We start from the raw sequence: 22004 nt of genomic DNA, 5'->3' as shown, positions 1-22004 counted from the left end.
CAAATGCACATACATTATAGGACAAAACTCCTAGTCACCGAATTCTGCTTTTTTCATTTAGTCCCATTGCCCACGGTGTATAACATCCGAACTCTCAGCCCCCAGTTTATAAAATCCGGCCTCTCGCCTCCCCCGGTGTATAACATCCACCCCTCGCCCCTAGTTTAGTATAACATCTCTCCCCTCGCCCCCCCCCGCCAGTGTATAAAATCCATCCCCTCAACCCCACTGTATAACATCCAACCCCAAGCGCTCCATTGCATAACATCTGGCCCCCAGGGTATAACATCCGGCCCCCAGCCCCGGTGTATAACATCTGTCCCCTCGCTCCCTCCCCCTGGTGTATAACATCCGGCCTCTCGCCCCCCCGGTGTATAATATCCGTCCCCTCGCCCCCCCCCGCCAGTGTATAAAATCCATCCCCTCAACCCCACTGTATAACATCCAACCCCAAGCCCTTCTTTGCATAATATCCGGCCCCCAGCCCCGGTGTATAACATCTGTCCCCTCGCTCCCTCCCCCTTGTGTATAACATCTGGCCTCTCGCCCCCCCGGTGTATAATATCCGTCCCCTCGCCCCGGTGTATAATATCCGTCCCCCCGCCCCTGGTGTATAATATCCGTCCCCTCGCCCCTGGTGTATAATATCCGTCCCCTCGCCCCTGGTGTATAATATCCGTCCCCTCGCACCTGGTGTATAATATCTGTCCCCTCACCCCTGGTGTATAATATCCGTCCCCTCGCCCCGGTGTATAATATCCGTCCCCCCGCCCCTGGTGTATAATATCCGTCCCCTCGCCCCTGGTGTATAATATCCGTCCCCTCACCCCTGGTGTATAATATCCGTCCCCTCGCACCTGGTGTATAATATCTGTCCCCTCACCCCTGGTGTATAATATCCGTCCCATCGCCCCTGGTGTATAATATCCGTCCCCTCGCCCCTGGTGTATAATATCCGTCCCCACGCCCCCCGGTGTATAATATCTGTCCCCTCACCCCGGTGTATAATATCCGTCCCCTCACCCCGGTATATAATATCCGTCCCCTCGCCCCTGGTGTATAATATCCGTCCCCTCACCCCTGGTGTATAATATCCGTCCCCTCGCACCTGGTGTATAATATCTGTCCCCTCGCCCCTGGTGTATAATATCCATCCCCTCACCCCTGGTGTATAATATCCGTCCCCTCACCCCTGGTGTATAATATCCGTCCCCTCACACCTGGTGTATAATATCCGTCCCCTCGCCCCTGGTGTATAATATCCGTCCCCTCACCCCTGGTGTATAATATCCGTCCCCTCGCACCTGGTGTATAATATCTGTCCCCTCACCCCTCGTGTATAATATCCGTCCCCTCGCACCTGGTGTATAATATCCGTCCCCTCGCCCCTGGTGAATAATATCCGTCCCCTCGCACCTGGTGTATAATATCTGTCCCCTCACCCCTGGTGAATAATATCCGTCCCCTCGCACCTGGTGTATAATATCCGTCCCCTCGCACCTGGTGTATAATATCCGTCCCCTCGCCCCTGGTGTATAATATCCGTCCCCTCACCCCTGGTGTATAATATCCGTCCCCTCGCACCTGGTGTATAATATCTGTCCCCTCACCCCTCGTGTATAATATCCGTCCCCTCGCACCTGGTGTATAATATCCGTCCCCTCGCCCCTGGTGAATAATATCCGTCCCCTCGCACCTGGTGTATAATATCTGTCCCCTCACCCCTGGTGTATAATATCCGTCCCCTCGCCCCGGTGTATAATATCCGTCCCCCCGCCCCTGGTGTATAATATCCGTCCCCTCGCCCCTGGTGTATAATATCCGTCCCCTCGCCCCTGGTGAATAATATCCGTCCCCTCGCACCTGGTGTATAATATCCGTCCCCTCGCCCCTGGTGTATAATATCCGTCCCCACGCCCCCCGGTGTATAATATCCGTCCCCTCACCCCGGTATATAATATCCGTCCCCTTGCTCCTCAGTGTATAACATCCAGCCCTCGGACTTGTATAACATCTAGCCCCTCGTACCCCTAGGGTATAACATCTGGCCCCTCGGCCTTGTATAACATTAAGACTCTCGCCCCCCACCAGTGTATAACATCAATCCCCACGCCCCCCGGTGTATAACATCCGCCCTCCCATGCGGTGTGCTGTTACTAACATATGACAGAACGGCTGGTGGTGCAGAGCTCTCTGATACCAGCGCGGTCCTGTAATAGGAGCCACCGGGGTAACAAGTCTGGATATTACATTTCTTCCCTCCTAAATCTTCCCCCATCACATGTGAGTGATATTATTAAGGAGTGGAAGGAACTGCAGCACCTCAGGAGACCCCGGAACATTACAGAGCGGGGTCACTGAGTGCTGAGGAGCAGAGGGCAGAACGCTCTCCTGACTCCATAACTGCAGAGTCCAGATCTACTTTGGTAACAACATCACCACAAACACTGCGCCCCCGCCTGGAGCTTTATGGCCGAGCAGCTGCATGCAGCCTTACATCACCAAGCACGATGCCGAGCGTCGGATGGAGTGGTGTGAAGCCGCCACCACAGGACTCTGGAGGAGACCTGTTCTGTGCAGTGACGGATCACACTTCTCTATCTGGCATCTGATGGACGAGTCTGGATTTGGTGAATGCCAGGAGAACGTTACCCTATTAACTGCATTGTGCCCGCTGGGCAGTTTGGTGGTGGAGGTATGGCCTTGTTTTTAGGGGGTGGTCTAGGCCCCTTAGTTCCAGTGAAAAGATATCTTAATGCTTCAGCACAAGACATTTTAAACAATTGTAGCTTCCAACCCTAAGGGAATAGAAGAGCAGAACTGTTTCCCACACGTTCTCAACCTCAACCCCACTAAACACCTTTAGGATGATTAATTAGAACAAATACTGGAGAATGGCAGCATAAATATGTCACCGCAACATAGGGAAGAACAATGTCAGGCACACATCAATTACATTGCCATATGTCTGCTCAGGCTTAGAATGGCTGACCACTCGGAGAATGACATAATACCTACAAAGAAACCGAACAAAAGGTCATTAAAGGAATTGACATAAAACCCCTTTATTAGTCCATCCATGGTTATAGAACGACACTGCACAGAGGAGGGCACACACACCATTGATAGAAAATATTACAAACCGCACCTAGGCCATCCAAACCACTGACTATAAAGAAGATCAATTGTGGCAATGAGTCATATACAGGGGACGCCGACACCTACAGATGCCAAAACATTCCTATATAGGGACCACCATCTCAATATGCAGAAATGACTACTGCCCCATAGACGTCATTGTAAGTACACCCCAAGATTGCTTTACTGTGACAAGATCAATTGTGTCCTATGAAAACTCAAAGAAAAGAGGGGGGAACATAACATAGATATGGAAAGAACATAGGAATATGGTGAAATGTATGAAGGTGCTCGGCATACTGAGCTGTGATATCTGTAGAGGGACGGACTCCATATTAACATCCTGGATATGGATTAGAATAGGAGGCCATAAAAGCCCCTGTAGGTGTAATGTGGAGGGGGCACAATACCTTTCTCCATGTAGTGTATAATAAATAGAACATGGTATTGGAAAGTTTGCTGCCAGCCATGATGTTTGCACAAACCTGTTTCGATCATTTCCCTGACCACGTCACGAGCGTGCCCCTCTATGGTGACGAGAGCCCCCAATGTGCTGCGAGTCTGCTGGGACAATTTGCCTCCTCGCAAATTGCTCCAAATACCCAGATGTACCTCTATAAAACCCTGCTACAAACAGCATGGAAAACTCAATGCAGATGGATTAATTTTATGCTGGTATTATGGGAAATCCCATACAATGTCTTCCCTTATTGGTAGATATGACGAGAGTAGAGATGAGCGAATGGATTTGCAGGACTCTGGTCCAACAGTCCGGTCAGTATTCCACGGCCGCAGGACCGGAGCCCCGTGAACCGGCATCTCCGGCTCCTCTTTTGATGTCGATGTCATAGTTGTGGTGTGAGGCACAAATGACATCACGCCTGGCCGGCTAATCAAAAGAGGAGCCAGGGATGCCGGCATGTAAGAGGCGGTTAGCAAGGCTCCCATCCAACAGCCACAGACTACTAACCTGCTCTCTTAGACCAAGGTCCTGCAAATTTAGTTGCGCATCTCTAGACAAGATGCATGAATCAATGCAAAATCCCAACAATACTATGGAGCCTTTTGGGTACCTTCAAGATATTGAGTCGCTGTACAACTGCAACCCCCAGGAGAAGACCCCTGGGCAAGAACACTACATGGGCTCTTTGCAGTCTAATAACGTACTGTGAAATAAGCTGCTTGCATCTTTGGATGTGAATGTGGGTCCCCTTACCTCTGTTGCACCAATGGTATATCCCCCCCTGGAAACTCCTATAAGCTGCGTCTCTGGGTATGACAGTCTATTAGCAGGAGAACTCATGAAGTCTGTCTATGAATGTATATATATGTATTTCTCCCAGAAAATTATTACAATTACACGTTTTGTTGTTCACATGTTTATTTCATTTGTGTATATTGGAACAACACAAAAAGAAGATATTAGTCAACAATTTTGGTTCTCAAGTCCTCAGACAGTTCTCTTCTCCTCTTTCTGTTCTCCCTGCTTAGTGTGGCACGTAACAACGCAAAGACTGAGTCAACTTTTCCCCTTTGTATCAGGTTTCAGGTGTGATTTTCATATTGCCCGCACCTTTTACTTGCCACAGGTGAGTTTGAACGAGCATCACATGCTTGAAACAAAATTGTTTACCCACAATTTTGGAAAGATGCCAACAATTTTGTCCGACCCATTTATGGGGTTTTGTGTGAAATTATATCCAATTTGCCTTTTTTTGTGTTGTTCCAATACATACAAAGGAAATAAACATGTGTATAACAGAAAATACACATGCAATTTTTTATGGAAAAATACTTAATTTTCTGGAACAACTTCAAGGGTGCCAACACTTCCGGCCATGACTGTTTATAGTGAAGCAACCTTGATCAGTAAAGGAGCTTATGCCGTACCTCCGGGCCACTGCCGATAGCTTCATGCACTTCACTTGTCCAGAACATGAGACACACAGAGCACGACCTGTCCCGGCCATTCCCTCACCCAGTCTTTTCTTGCAGTCGCAGGGTATGCCTTTTAAAAAAGAAAGTTAAATTACGTTGACTGAAGCATTTAAGAGAGGGACAACCTTACTAGTATTATCTAGCAAATTCATTTCTACCGATTGCAGGTAGAAGATCTGCTACCTGGCTCTGTTGCAAGAGATACATCATCCACAAATCATTCACTGCCGCCAAATAATCTTATACAAATATAAAAGAACTAGATGGTGGCCCGATTCTAATGCATCGGGTATTCTAGAATAGGTATGCGGCCGACCGGGTGCAATCAGCAGAGCTGTGTTTAAATTTGGCGCCAAAATCGCTGATTGGTCGCGTTCGGCAACCGCGACCAATCAGCAAAGCGGTGTTTAAATTTGGCGGCAATATCGATGATTGGTCGCGGGTGGCGGCCGCAACCAATCAGCGAACCGTGTTAGTGAGGACTGGAGAGCGTGTTTAAATTTGGCACCAAAATCGCTGATTAGTCGCGACCAATCAGCCGAGCGGTGTTTAAATTTGGCGCCAATACTGCTGACTGGTCATGGCCGCCGACCGCGACCAATCAGCAGAGCGATGCAGAGCGGGTTTAAATTCGGCGCCAAAATCACAGATTGGTCGCCGGCCGTGACCAAACAGCAGAGCATTCTTTAAATTTGGCGCCAAAATCGCTGATTGGTCGAGGCCGGCGACAGCGAACAATCAGCAGAGCGTTGTTTAAATTTGGCGCCAATCTCGCTGATTGGTCACGGATGGCGGCCGCGACCAATCAGCAGAGCGGCGTTTAAATTTGGCGCCAATCTCGTTGATTGGTCGCGGCCGGTGGTTGCGACCAATCAGCAGAGTGAGGTTTAAATTTGGCGCCAATACTGCTGACTGGTCACGGCCGACAACCGCGACCAATCAGCAGAGCGTTGTTTAAATTTTGCGCCAATACTGCTGATTGATCTCGGCCAGCGACCGCGATCAATCAGCAGAGCGTTGCTTAAATTTGGCGCCAATCTCGTTGATTGGACGCGTCCGGCGTCCGCGTCCAATCAGCACAGCAGTGTTTAAATGTGGCGGCAAGATCGGTGAATGGTCGCGGCCGCTATTTAAATGTGGCGCCCAAATCGGTGATTGGTTGCGGGCAGCGGACGCGACCAATCAGCAGAGCGGTGTTTAACTTTAGCGCCAAGATCACTGATTGGTCGGGTGTGGAGAGCGCGACCAATCAGCGAATCGTATTGGTGAGGAGCGGGGAGCGGAATCGTATTAGAGAGGACAGGGGAGCGCCCCTGCCTGTGCGGCTACTTCCGCTGCGAGAACCCGGGACATGAGCGGGCGCTCGGAGCAGAAGTATCCCGACCCGCAGCACCGCTCCCCGGTCCTCCCTTCACACCCTAGCCGCTGATGTCCCCACAGTATCCGCAGGGTGTTACAAAGGTCCGGACATTTGTGTTCAAAATCGCTGATTGGTCGCTGGCGCTGCCCGCGACCAATCACCGATTTGGGCGCCAATTTTAAATATCGGCCGCGACCAATCATCGATCTTGGCTCCACATTTAAACACCGCTGTGCTGATTGGTCGCCGACGCTGGGCGCGACCAATCACCGATTTTGGCGCCACATTTAAATTTAAATAGCGGCCGCGACCAATTGGATGTCAGCGCCGCTCCCCGGTCCTCCCTTCACACCCTAGCCGCATGGATGTCAGCGCCGCTGCCTGTGCGGATAGTTCCGCTGCAAGAACCCGGGACATGAGCGGGCGCTCGCAGCAGAAGTGTCCGGACTCGCAGCGCCGCTCCCCGGTCCTCCCTTCACACCCTAGCCACTGATGTCCCCACAGTATCCGCATGGTGTTACAAAGGTCAGGACATCTGTGTTAAAAATCGCTGATTGGTCGCTGGCGCTGGCCGCGACCAATCACCGATCTTGGCGGCAAATTCAAACACCGCTGTGCTGATTGGTCGCCGACGCTGTGCGCGACCAATCACCAATTTTGGCGGCACATTTAAATAGCGTCCGCGACCAATCAGTACAGCGGTGTTTAAATGTTGAGCCAAGATCGGTGATTGGTCGCGGCCGATATTTAAATTTGGCGCCTAAATCGGTGATTGGTCGGCGGCAGCGTCAGCGACCAATCAGCGATTTTTAACACAAATGTCCGGACCTTTGTAACACCATGCGGATACTGTGGGGACATCAGCGGCTAGGGTGTGAAGGGAGGACCGGGGAGCGGCGCTGCGGGTCGGGATACTTCTGCTGCGAGCGCCCGCTCATGTCCCGGGTTCTCGGAGCGGAAGTATCCGCACAGGCAGCGGCGCTGACATCCATGCGGCTAGGGCGTGAAGGGAGCACCGGGGAGCGGCGCTGACATCCAATTGGTCGCGGCCGCTATTTAAATGTGCCGCACAAATCGGTGATTGATCGCCGACTTGGCCCGCAACCAATCACTGATCTTGCGGCCAAAGTTAAACACTACGGTGCTAATTGGTCGCAGACACTGACAGCGACCAATCACCGATTTGGGCGCCACATTCAAATATCGGCCGCGACCAATCACCGATCTTGGCTCCACATTTAAACACCGCTGTGCTGATTGGTCGCCGACGCTGGGCGCGACCAATCACCAATTTTGGTGCCACATTTAAATAGCGTCCGCGACCAATCCGCACAGCGGTGTTTAAATGTGGAGCCAAGATCGGTGATTGGTCGCGGCCGATATTTGAATGTGGCGCCAAAATCGGTGATTGGTCGCTGTCAGCGTCCGCGACCAATCAGCACCGTAGTGTTTAACTTTTGCGGCAAGATCCGTGATTGGTTGTGGGCCAAGACCGCGACCAATCACCGATTTGTGCGGCACTTTTAAATAGCGTCCGCGACCAATTGGATGTCAGCGCCGCTCCCCGTTCCTCCCTTCACACCCTAGCCGCATGGATGTCAGCGGCGCTGCCTGTGCGGATACTTCCGCTCCGAGAACCCGGGACATGAGCGGGCGCTCGGAGCAGAAGTATCCCGACCCGCAGTGCCGCTCCCCGGTCCTCCCTTCACACCCTAGCCGCTGATGTCCCCACAGTATCCGCATGGTGTTACAAAGGTCAGGACATTTGTGTTAAAAATCGCTGATTGGTCGCTGGCGCTGCCCGCGACCAATCACCGATTTGGGCGCCAAATTTAAATATCGGCCGCGACCAATCACCGATCTTGGCTCCACATTTAAACACCGCTGTGCTGATTGGTCGCGGCTGATATTTAAATTTGGCGCCCAAATCGGTGATTGGTCGCGGGCAGCGCCAGCGACCAATCAGCGATTTTTAACACAAATGTCCGGACCTTTGTAAGACCATGCGGATACAGTGGGGACATCAGCGGCTAGGGTGTTAAGGGAGGACCGGGGAGCGGCGCTGCGAGTCCAGATACTTCTGCTGCGAGCGCCCGCTCATGTCCCGGGTTCTCGGAGCGGAAGTATCCGCACAGGCAGCGCCGCTGACATCCATGCGGCTAGGGTGTGAAGGGAGGACCGGGGAGCGGCGCTGAGATCCATGCGGCTAGGGTGTGAAGGGAGGACCGGGGAGTGGCGCTGACATCCAATTGGTCACGGACGCTATTTAAAAGTGCCGCACAAATCGGTGATTGGTCGCTGTCTTGGCCCGCGACCAATGACTGATCTTGGCGCCAAAGTTAAACACTATTGTGCTGATTGGTCGCGGACGCTGACCGCGACCAATCACCGATTTGGGCGCCAAATTGAAATATCGGCCGCGACCAATCACCGATTTTGGCGCCAAATTTAAATATCGGCCGCGACCAATCACCACAGCGGTGTTTAAATGTGGAGCCAAGATCGGTGATTGGTCGCGGGCAGCGTCGGCGACCAATCAGCACAGCGGTGTTTAAGTTTTGCGCTAAGATCAGTGATTGGTCGGGTCCGAAGACCGCGATCAATCATCGAATCGTCTTGGTGAGGATCGGGGAGCGGCGCTGCCTGTGCGGCTACTTCCGCTGCGAGAACCCGGGACATAGCGGGCGCTCACAGCAGAAGTATCCCGACCCGCCGCGCCGCTCCCCGGTCCACCCTTCCGCATGGAGGTCAGCGACGCCGGCGGTCCTTCCGCTGCTACCGGCCGGGAGATGAGCGCCTCGCGGCGCTCATCTTCCGGCTGCATCTCCATCCCGCAGATGGGTCCGTCGGTCGGGTTCCTTCTGCTGTTGCCGGCCGGGAGATGAGCGCCTTGCGCCGGTCATCTCCCGGCTGCATCGCCGCTCAGCTCCGTCCCGCAGATGAGCCGCTAACGGCCGCCATCTTTTTTTAGAAATCCCCCGGCGCTGATTGGCCGCTGCCGGACCAATGAGCGACGCGGGATTTCCTGGACAGACAGACACACAGACAGACAGACAGACGGGATAAGACGATTATATATATAGACTAGATTAGTTCCAATTAATGCTTTTGGTCTGTAGGTAGATCCGTACCATTCGTGACCGAGCAATAACATCATGCACGCTCCTTAACATGACATCTTCCCCTTGGATGAGCCACTTCTCCACGGCCCCCCGAGCCTCGGAGGTGGAGATGGTCTGGATGAGCTCTACGCGTTCCCCCTCGGTGCTGTACATGGCTTTGATGTCCAGGTTAGGAAGGAGCTCCAGCTTTGCTATGCCTTCAAAGCCCTTCTTTAGATGTGGTTGGACCCGCAGAGGATCTTTAGTCTCAGAGAGAATTTCTAGCATTTCGTCGTTGGACAGGAAGAAAAAGCTAAAGCGAAAATGCACAATATGATAAAGATGTCATTAAAGTATTGGGTCAGGCGCCATTTGTATTAGTGTCTATGTGAGAAAATAGAAAAGCAAAGCTTTAAAGTAAAGATTCAGTCCCCATACACATTGGATTAAAATAGTTTAAACCTGACGATTGCAGCAGGACCGGCCTACCCACTGATGTGTATGGGGGTCTCCTGACTCTCCCCCGATAGAGGATGTCAGGGCCAGAAGGATCGGGCAGATGGGATTTCAATACCCGGTCTTTTGGTTCTCAGGGGAGATAACCCGCTGCCGGAGGTGTCCAGTACCGACTTTCTCCTCTCTCCCCATTAAAACCACATGACTGTTCAGCAGAATAGGTGGGAGTCAGGAGAAATAGCCAAATAACCATTCAGACCACGGGTATCTCATATCTCATGCGTATGGTTAGCTTAAAGGGGCTATCCAGCTTTGGGAACTTTTTTTTATTTAACTGAAATGTGTATTCCCATCTCCAGGATTCTACCCCAATATGTAGTATGCGTAATAATAATAATATTAGCAAATACCTCCAATTAGAAGTTTAGTATAGTTCTTCTGATTTGTTTTGTCGCTTACCCCATGTGCAGGGCATTGCAGTAGCTTAGGTTACGACCACTAGCAAATAACTGTCACTATATGAGTGGTCGTAACCATGGATACCGAAGCTACTGCAATGCCTTGCACATGGGGAAAGCGACATAGTGAATCAGAAGAACTATACTACACTTCTAATTGGAGGTATTTGCTAATATTATTATTATTACTACGCCTACTACATATTGGGATAGGATCTTGGAGATGGGAATACCCATTTAATTGCGAGTATTTGCGACAATTCAGTTTCATTAAAAATGTTGCACCGTTAGGCTTTTTGTTTCCTGCACATTCAGCTTTGATGTGATCTGTGGTCATAAATCGGCTAAGAGGAGCTGAAAAAAGACAGATTAAAAATAAGTCCAATAGCCAGCGCAACACAGAGCCAATAGAAGGCAAACAGTGCAAAATTATTAATGAAATCCAATTACAAAAATGATTTCAATGCGTTTAAATAAGAAAAAAAAATATTTAAGGAATATATACAATCATTGCAACAAGTGAAAGGACTATACCGTGGGAAAAAAGCCTCTTCTTCTCCAGATAGGCATTCAGCCCTTTCATGATTTTATCCAGAAGCACATTGCTGTCCTGAAGTTTCTCCAGAAGTCCGGTCAGAGAAGTGGCGCTTAAAACCTAAAACAAAGTAGATAGCCCATAAGTAAGATTCCATTATATAGTTATAGAGACTGAAAAAAGGTCACATTCATTGACTATTGTGCCAATAGTTTATATTAAAAGAAAAATTAGAACCTATTTGGATAGAAAATAGAAGATGCGGGAGGCTGGAGTCCAGGCAGTGCGGAGCCCCATAACCCGGGATCCTTGTGATGGAAGCATCAGGACACGGACTCTTGGAAAACATCAATCCTGGATGCAAGATGACCGTGCTTTCTTGTATCAGTCCACCATGAAGCATCCATTTACCTTCGGGTCTTTAACGCAATGTTTCATGATCTCTCTCCAGTTTCTGTCCACAGTCTGGAATAAGCGTCCTTCTTCAGGCATTTGCTGCATGATGTCCTCAGAAGAGAAGATTAAAGCCACTGGGTCGGCACCTTCAGCCATTCATCAATGGTTTCCTGGATCCTTATCAGTCGTTCCTCCCATTGCTTAAAGGAGGAGAGCAAAAAGTTAATTACACATAAAATGAAAAGGATAGAAAAAAAATGCTATCATTTTAGAAGATAAATTATCAATGGATATGAATTCTGAATTGTTGGACATTTGTAGGGAAAGTTTGGTGAGACTCCTTGATACCATCCCCTTTACATGTAAGCTGGAGCCGCATGTAACTTTAGCCTCGGAGATCCTAATGAAACCTTAGCTTCTGCTAATAAGCAAGTGAAGATTTTAAGCTGAGTGACAACATTTACTGTGGGTGGGAACTCCTTAATCCCTTCAGGACCGGATAATTTTTTGTTTTGCATTTTTTCCTTCCCTTCTTCAAAAAGCCATACATTTTTTAATTTTTCCATTGATATAGCTGCAAGAGGCTATGTAATGTGCTGTAGCTTAACCCCTTCCCAACATATGACATACTGTTAAGCCATATGCCATGTTCCTGCAGATGTGCAAAATTTGGACCTGGGCCCCCACCAGCATGTTGGTCAGATGTATGGGCCCTTGTAGCATTCTAGATCCGATAATGATGCGCGTGTTCGTCCCTGCCTTGGATGTTTCCCATTGTAGCCCCATCCTATAATAATGTCTCTCATTCTAGGCCCCTTCCTGGTATAATGTTCCCCATCCTGCGCCCCTTCCTGTTATAATATCCCCGATCCTGGGCCTCTTCCTGTTATAATATCCACCTTCTGTGTATAATACCCCCCATCCTGAGCCCCTTTCAGCAATAACGTCCCAATCCTGGGCTCCTTCCTGGTATAATGTCCTTGGTCCTGGGCCTCTTACTGTAATAATGTCCCCCATCCTGGCCCCTTCCTGTAACAATGTCCCCAATCCTGGTACAATGTCCCCCATCCTATAACAATGTCCTCCATCCTGGTATCCTGTCCCCCATCCTAGGCCCCATTCTGGTATAATGACCTCCATCCTTGTGCCCTTCCTGGTGTAATGTCCTTCATCCTGGCCCATGTCATGGTATAATGACCCCCATTCTGGTATAATGCTCCCTATCCTGGGCCCTTTCCTTGTATAATGTTCCCCATCCTGGGCCCCTTCTTTATATAATGCTCCCCATCCTGGGCCCCTTCCTTGTCTTATTCTCCCCACCCTGAGCCCCTTCCTTGTCTAATGCTCCCCATCCTTGGCCCTTTCCTGGTATAATGTTCTGTCGTTCTTTTCTAATACATTAAATAAACAAAAATAAATGATTCTTCTTACCTTCCTGCGCTCCCACGACATGCGGCGTCTTCTTCTGTAGCTGATTTCAGTGTGCCGGCAAGGGCAGCGCATGACGTCACTTCCATGCGTCGCTCGTGACTGGCACGCCGACATCAGCTACTGGCCTTTGATTGGCTGGCGGCATGCATTGCAGCTCAGGGACCCGGCATGTCCCTGCGCAGCAATATACTTCAGCCGAATGTGCGTCCTCAGACTGTGGAAGTGCCATAAATATATGAGATGGGAATACCACTCTGCCACTGTGCGTTCCTTTATGCACTTTACCCTCCTTTTTGGCACTCTTTGTGGTAAGAGACTACCTTAAAAAATGTTTTATGTGACATGTATCTGATTATTTGTGGGCAGGAGCATTATTTAGATGGATACCTGATGCATATGGCAAGTGTAAATCCAATGACTATGGAATACTTATGGATTACTTTTTGATATATTATTACACTCATTGGATTGTCTTGATATACTAACCTTATGCTATATTATCTATATTGCTCATGTCCCACTGTGACCATATGCGTGACCATATATGTATACTTTGTAACATATCTTGCTACATTGGTAATCTAATTAGTGTCTTTATACTATCCGTATTATGTCATTTCTCTTTTTACTATGTACGTTTTTTAACTTGATGGAATAAAAATTTATATTTTTTACGCCAATTAACTCTTTCTTCTCCTATGTACCCATGTGTTTCATGAGTTGGCTCAGTTTGGCAAATCTGGGATATATTTCCCCCCGGATATGCCAACTTTACCCCTATAGGGTCTATTTAGTTGTATCACTCTGAGTCTATGTCTGATCCAGAGATACAATAATGAACATGAATCCTTATATATCACGGATCTTGCAGCCGCCTTTACCTGCTTGGACATAAGTGTTACATAGTTACATAGTTACATAGTTTAAAAGGCCGAAAAAAGACAAGCGTCCATCCAGTTCAGCCTATTTCTTGTGCACTGCAGCTATTCCGCAGCGTTGATCCAGGGGAAGGCAAAAAAAAAACATGCGGTATAGGCCAATCTGGCCAATCTGGCAGTCAGATTAAATCCCTGGATTAATTAACTATCACTAAGCATAAGATGTAATTTTATTGTTCTCAAGAAAGGCGTCCAGGCCTCTCTTGAACTCATTGAGTTGGACATCACCACTTCCTCTCCCAGAGAATTCCAGAGTCTCACAGCTCTGACCGTAAAGAATCCCCTTCTATGCTGGTGCAGGAACCTCCTTTCCTCCAGACGCATAGTGTGCCCCCTCGTCTTTGTCACCATCCTTGGTATAAACAGGTCATGGGAGAGATCTCTGTACAGCCCCCTGATGTATTTATACATGTTTATGAGGTCTCCCCTAAGCCTTCTCTTTTCCAACGTAAATAGGCCTAATTTGGACAACCTCTCTGGGTATTCTAGTCCCTCCATTCCCTTTATTACCTTAGTCGCCCTCCTTTGTACCCTCTCTAGCTCCAATATGTCTTTCCTGAGCACCGGAGCCCAGAACTGTGCACAATATTCTAAGTGCGGCCTTACCAGCGCTTTATACAGAGGAAGAACAATGTTCTCATCATATGCCCCTATTCCTCTTCTGATGCATGCCATGACTCTATTTGCCTTCGCAGCTGCTGCCTGACACTGGGCACTCCAATTTAATTTGCTGTTAACCAAGACGCCCAGGTCCTTCTCCATGTCAGATTTCCCCAACGGTTTCCCATTTAATATGTATGGGTGACTGCTGTTTTTCTTTCCCATGTGCATGACCTTACATTTATCGGCATTGAACCCCATTTGCCATTTTTTGGCCCAACTCCCCAATTTATCTAAATCCTCCTGTAGCTGTGCCCTATCCTCATCTGTATTAACTACGTTACAAAGTTTAGTATCATCTGCAAATATTGCTATTTTACTATGCAACCCTTCCACTAGATCATTAATAAGTATATTAAATAATATAGTGCCCAAGACAGACCCTTGAGGCACCCCGCTAGTCGAGACGCAGTTATAAAAGGAATCCAATTTGTCCGCATTAATCAACTGCAGGGCATCTTGATTGGCAAATAGATTGATCACTTTGGGGTACCAAGTGTTCAGCAACTTTTCTTCTGTCTTGGCACAAGCCAAGGATGCGCTGTTCCTCAGGGATTCACATTCTACAGGACCCCTGGACCCGACAAAGAATAAAGCACTTTATCATATTAAACCTGACAGGGCACACCTGTGAGGTGAAGACCATTTCCGGTGACTACCTCTAGAAGCTCATCAAGAGAATGCCAAGAGTGTGCAAAGCAGTCATCAAAGCAAAAGGGGGCTACTCTGAAGAACCTAGAATATAAGACATATTTTCAGTTGTTTCACACTTTTTTGTTAAGTATATAATTCCACATGTGTTAATTCATAGTTTTGATGCCTTCAGTGTGAATGTACAATTTTCATAGTCATGAAAATACAGAAAAATCTTTAAATGAGAAGGTGTGTCCAAACTTTTGGTCTGTACTGTATATATCCACCCATATACAGTATACATATACACACATATACAGTATACATATATACACACCCATATACAGTATACATATATACACACATATACAGTATACATGTATACACACATATACCAGTATACATATATACACACCCAGTATACAGTATATATATATATACACACCCATATACTGTATATATATATATATATATATACACACCCATATACAGTATACATATATACACACATATACAGTATACATATATATACACACACATATACAGTATACATATATACACACATATACCAGTATACATATATATACACCCATATACAGTATACATATATATACACACTTATACAGTATACATATATACACACCCAGTATACAGTATATATATATATATACACACCCATATACTGTATATATATATATATATATATATACACACACCATATACAGTATACATATATACACACATATACAGTATACATATATACACATATATACACACATATACACACATATACACACACATACCAGTATACATATATATATACACACGCCCATATACAGTATACAGTGCTGGCCAAAAGTATTGGCACCCCTGCAATTCTGTCAGATAATGCTCAATTTCTTCCTGAAAATGATTGCAATCATAAATTCTTTGGTATTATTCTCTTCATTTAATTTGTCTTCAATGAAAAAAACACAAAAAGAATTGTCCTAAAGCCAGATTGGATATAATTCCACACCAAACATAAAAAAGGGGGTGGACAAAAGTATTGGCACCCTTTGAAAAATCATGTGATGCTTCTCTAATTCGTGTAATTAACAGCACCTGTAACTTACCTGTGGCACCTAACAGGTGTTGGCAATAACTAAATCACACTTGCAGCCAGTTAACATGGATTAAAGTTGACTCAGCCTCTGTCCTGTGTCCTTGTGTGTACCACATTGAGCATGGAGAAAAGAAAGAAGACCAAAGAATTGTCTGAGGACTTGAGAAACCAAATTGTGAGGAAGCATGAGCAATCTCAAGGCTACAAGTCCATCTCCAAAGACCTGAATGTTCCTGTGTCTTCCGTGCGCAGTGTCATCAAGAAGTGTAAAGCCCATGGCACTGTGGCTAACCTCCCTAGATGTGGACGGAAAAAAAAATTGACGAGAGATTTCAACGCAAGATTGTGCGGATGGTGGATAAAGAACCTCGACTAACATCCAAACAAGTTCAAGCTGCCCTGCAGTCCGAGGGTACAGCAGTGTCAACCCATACTATCCGTTGGCGTCTGAATGAAAAGGGACTGTATGGTAGGATACCCAGGAAGACCCCACTTCTTACCCCGAGACATAAAAAAGCCAGGCTGGAGTTTGCCAAAACTTACCTGAGAAAGCCTAAAACGTTTTGGAAGAATGTTCTCTGGTCAGATGAGACAAAAGTAGAGCTTTTTGGGAAAAAGCATCAACATAGAGTGTACGGGAAAAAAAAAGAGGCATTCAAAGAAAAGAACACGGTCCCTACAGTCAAACATGGCGGAGGTTCCCTGATGTTTTGGGGTTGCTTTGCTGCCTCTGGCACTGGACTGCTTGACCGTGTGCATGACATTATGAAGTCTGAAGACTACCAACAAATTTTGCAGCATAATGTAGGGCCCAGTGTGAGAAAGCTGGGTTTCCCTCAGAGGTCATGGATCTTCCAGCAGGACAATGACCCAAAACACACTTCCAAAAGCACTATAAAATGGTTTTAGAGAAAGCACTGGAGACTTCTAAGGTGGCCAGCAATGAGTCCAGACCTGAATCCCATAGAACACCTGTGGAGAGATCGCAAAATGGCAGTTTGGAGAAGGCTCCCTTCAAATATCAGGGACCTGGAGCAGTTTGAAGTGACCGCGGGCAAGGCCGCGCATTGGTATCTATGATCTGGCCCAGCAAGATCCCCACACACAGACTCTATCTTGACAACCGTATCTTTACTCGCATACATTTTTAACACAGCAAAGAAAAAAAAACAATAAATGACAACCGTAAATATGCACAGTAATAACGTGTACTGATAAGCTGACCCTCACTGTCCCTACTCACACGTTACCAGTCCTTTACTCCAGAAGGATGTGTCCCCCGTCGCAGGCCTGTCTGTCTTTGCAGGAAGGCGTCCCAGCCGGAAAAAAAACAGGAACAGCAGAATTCGCGGAAACAAAGGAAGGGATACTTCGGCCTCTCGCCAGAGGTCCCGCTTACAGTCTCTCTGATCCGGATAGAAGCTCTGGTGGGTCCCCTTATGTAGTCCACACTCCAGTAGCAGGGAGTGTAACAGCTGAATCCTTCAGCAGTGCAGGAGCTGGGGAAGGCTCCGAGGATATGGTGTCAGATAGAAGAAATCACGTTGAGAGTCTCTCCTGCGCCACACACGAGGGCCTGCACACCGTCCTGGCTCTTTTCACAGACCACAGCAGACTCTGCGCGCGCTTTTTCCTGCTTCCCACTTTGGTCATGTGACTCTCTAGGGCGGGACACAGGAGGCTCAGTCTTTTTCTCTGTCATCACACCCTGCGCAGGTGCAACCTCTGGCCACAAGGTGGCAACATCATCCTGTGTAATCACTTCTGTAACAGGCTCTATATCAATTATCACAGAACAGCCAGAGACGGCCAGCTCACTACAAGTTTGCCAAAGAAGAATGGTCTACAATTCCAGCAGAGCATTGTAAGAAACTCATTGATGGTTACCGGAAGCGGTTGTTCGCAGTTATTTTGGCTAAAGGTTGTGCAACCAAGTATTAGGCTGAGGGTGCCAATACTTTTGTCCGGCCCATTTTTGGAGTTTTGTGTGAAATGATCAATGATTTTATTTTTGCTTCATTCTCTTTTGTGTTTTTCCTTGCAAGCAAATTAAATGAAGATAATAAGACCAAAGAATTTGTGATTGCAATCATTTTCAGGAAGAAACTGAGTATTATCTGACAGAATTGCAGGGGTGCCAATACTTTTGGCCAGCACTGTACATATATATATACACACACATACAGCATACATATATACACCCATATACAGTATACATATACACACATCTACAGTATACATATATATACACCTATATACAGTATACATATATACACACCCATATACAGTATACATATATACACAGTATAGATATACACACACATATACAGTATACATATATATACACACACATACAGTATACATATATACACACCCATATACAGTATACATATACACACCCATATACAGTATACATATATACACACCCATATACAGTATACATATATATATACATACAGTATGCATATACACATATACAGTATACATATATATATATACATACATATAGAGTATCTATAATATAACGCTACAAGCGTCCCTCTGTCTGAAGCCTTTATAGTCTGCGCTAGTGCGACACGCCTGCACAGTCTGGCTCCAGACTGAAGAACGCATGGAGCCGTTACAGGTAAGAGGAGTGTATGGTGCAGGAGATCACGGTATGCGTATACACTGAACACATACCGCGATCTCTGGCGCCATACTTACATACTTACCTGACCGGGATGAGCGTTACCGCGGCGCTTCTGTTCGGTCCGGAGTCCGGGGGAAGAGGGAGGCATTGAAATCGGCACATGCGCATAGCGCTATCCGGCGCCATTTTACTGAAGACACATTTGCAATGTGTCTTCAGCAAAATGGAGCCGGACAGCGTGGTATGAGCACACGCGTACTTCGGCGCCACACTCCTCCCCCGGCCTCCAGCAGAACGGGAAACAGCGCTGGAGCACAGGGAAGAAAGGTGAGTATAAGTGTTTATTTTCTTGTATGTGTGTGTAGCATGATAGGGATGAGGGGTGCCATACATACCAGGATTGGGGGGTGAGGGGTGCCATACATACCAGGATTGGGGGGTGAGAGGACCATACATACCAGGATTGGCGGGTGAGGGGACTATCCATACCAGGATTGGGGGGTGAGGGGTGTCATGCATACCAGGATTGGGGGGTAAGGGGACCATGCATAACAGGATTGGGGGTGAGGGGACCATGCATAACAGGATTGGGGGTGAGGGGTGCCATGCATAACAGGATTGGGGGTGAGGGGTGCCATGCATATCAGGATAGGGATGAGGGGTACCATGCATACCAGGATTGGGGATGTGAGGGGGTACCATAGATACCAGAATAGGGATGAGGGGGTACCATGCATACCAGGATTGGGGGTGAGGGGTACCATGTATACCAGAATTGGGGGGGAAGGGAACCATGCATACCAGGATTGGGGCTGAGGGGTGCCATGTATACCAGAATTGGGGGGGGGGACCATGCATCCCAGGATTGGGGATGAGGGGTGCCATGCATACCAGGATTGGGGAATGAGGGGTGCCATGCATACCAGGATTGGGGAATGAGGGGTGCCATGCATACCAGGATTGGGGGTGAGGGGTGCCATGCATACCAGGATTGGGGAATGAGGGGTGCCAAGTATACCAGGATTGGGGGTGAGGGGTGCCATGCATACCAGGATTGGGGGGTGAGGGGTGCCATGTATACCAGGATTGGGAGGTGAGGGGTGCCATGTATACCAGGATTGGGGAATGAGGGATGCCATGTATACCAGAATTGGGGGGTGAGGGGACCATACATACCAGGATTGGGGGGTGAGGGGACCATGCATACCAGAATTAGGGGGTGAGGGGTGCCATGTATACCAGGATTGGGGAATGAGGGATGCCATGTATACCAGAATTGAGGGGTGAGGGGACCATGTATACCAGGATTGGGGGATGAGGGGTGCCATGTATACCAGGATTGGGGGTGAGGGGTGCCATGCATACCAGGATTGGAGAATGAGGGGTGCCATGTATACCAGGATTGGGGGGTGAGGGGACCATGCATACCAGGATTGGGGGGTGAGGGGACCATGCATACCAGGATTGGGGGGTGAGGGGACCATGCATACCAGGATTGGGGGGTGAGGGGACCATGCATACCAGGATTGGGGGGTGATGGGTGCCATGTATACCAGGATTGGGGAATGAGGGGTGCCATGCATACCAGGATTGGGGAATGAGGGGTGCCATGCATACCAGGATTGGGGAATGAGGGGTGCCATGTATACCAGGATTGGGGGTGAGGGGTGCCATGCATACCAGGATTGGGGGGTGAGGGGTGCCATGTATACCAGGATTGGGAGGTGAGGGGACCATGCATACCAGGATTGGGGAATGAGGTGTGCCATGCATACTAGGATTGGGGGGTGAGGGGACCATACATACCATGATTGGGGGGTGAGGTGTGCCATGCATACCAGGGTTGGGGGGTGAGGGGACCATACATACCATGATTGGGGAATGAGGTGTGCCATGTATACCAGGATTGGGGGGTGGAGGGACCATGCATACCACAATAGGATGGGGGCAGCACAAATGCCAGGATGGGAGACCATATACCAATAAAAATGCTCGCCACCCGGGCGTAGAACGGGTTCAATAGCTAGTACATATATACACGCATATATACAGTAATACAGCATATACATACACATATATATACTGTATATCCCCACACACACACATATATACAGTAATACAGCATATACATACACATATATACTGTATATACACACACACACACATATATACAGTAATACAGCATATACATACACATATATACTGTATATACACACACACACACATATATATATATATCTGGCGACAGGGCCCCGCTGCGTCCTCTGTGTCTCTGTACAGATATAAGTGTAACACGTCCTGGATCCAGCACAGGTGACAGTCTGCCATAGAGCTGACGTGCAGTACATACACTGTGTTATGGGGGCGCTCACCTGTGCGGACCCCGCGCTCCGGCCGCTACTTCTCTGCTCATATAAGGTCTCTCTTTCTGCCATTAAATAATTCGGTTGTCATGGCAGTGGAGGCGGGGCGTTGGTAGGGGGCGTGTCTGGTATAGGGCAGATTGGGGCGGGGCTGTCATGCAGTGCTTGTCTCATCGCCGTAATTTCCTGCTGATGCCACCTGGTGGACAGCATTGGTCAGTACACGCTGAGAATACTCACATGGTGGGGGAGGGGCAGCTTATATATGTATATACACAGTCACAATGCAGTTAGGGTTATGTTCACACAGTGTTTATTTAAACGATTTTTTCCACATTATAAAACTCAGTGTTGTCAGGAAAAGCATTGCCTGTATTTTTGATGTATGCCTCATACAAAATACATTTTTGAAGATTTTTTTTAATCTTCCATCCTATACTCGGGCACTGGCTGTATATTGTTGAGGCCCCGGGACTTGCTTAGATCCGCTGGGTGGCATTGCCAGCTGCATTGCAGTAAATGGGTGACCTGAAATCCCACATTTATCCTGTGACCAGTTAGGGACTGTTTTTTCTTAAAGAAGGGGCTCATGTTATTAATCCCAGACAATCCATTAATGGAGTTTCCAGTAGTATAATAATGATGATTTATCCTGGGGATGGGTTATCAATATCAGATCGGTGGGCTCCGACACGCGGCACTGGCTCTACCCATCAGCTGATTGCAGCGCTCAGATGTAAATAGTGTGAAGATTGAACATCACCGCTCCATTCACTGTACTGCGGGTCCTGCAGATCAGCTAATATTCATGTAATAGGAGCTGATCTGCAGCACCAGGGAGCGGCCACTACACAGTGACC

At 47.9% G+C, this 22004-nt stretch overlaps 1 protein-coding gene across 2 annotated transcripts; it reads right to left on the bottom strand.

Annotated features, from left to right (window-relative positions):
* Window positions 1-4978: 4978 nt before the first annotated feature.
* On the bottom strand, window positions 4979-21245 carry LOC141212587 (dynein axonemal heavy chain 12-like). Of its 2 annotated transcripts, XM_073664958.1 has the most exons (6): window positions 21154-21238; window positions 15040-15146; window positions 11398-11582; window positions 10986-11106; window positions 9568-9850; window positions 4979-5146 (listed from the first exon to the last, which is right to left on the bottom strand). In XM_073664958.1, exons 3-5 carry the CDS (start codon window positions 11536-11538, stop codon window positions 9819-9821), a joined length of 294 nt encoding a protein of 97 aa, XP_073521059.1. In that variant the 5' UTR covers window positions 11539-11582; window positions 15040-15146; window positions 21154-21238; the 3' UTR covers window positions 4979-5146; window positions 9568-9818. The 2 variants fall into 2 exon arrangements, with proteins under 2 accessions (XP_073521059.1, XP_073521060.1); XM_073664959.1 differs by lacking the exon at window positions 15040-15146 and having other exon boundaries at window positions 21154-21245.
* Between the last annotated feature and the right edge of the window lie 759 nt (window positions 21246-22004).

The sequence above is a fragment of the Phyllobates terribilis genome, unplaced genomic scaffold, assembly GCF_046119375.1.
Source record: "Phyllobates terribilis strain yellow unplaced genomic scaffold, ASM4611937v1 Scaffold_178__1_contigs__length_3940740, whole genome shotgun sequence".
NCBI lineage: Eukaryota > Metazoa > Chordata > Amphibia > Anura > Dendrobatidae > Phyllobates > Phyllobates terribilis.
This window is presented reverse-complemented; position numbering and strand designations above follow the sequence as displayed.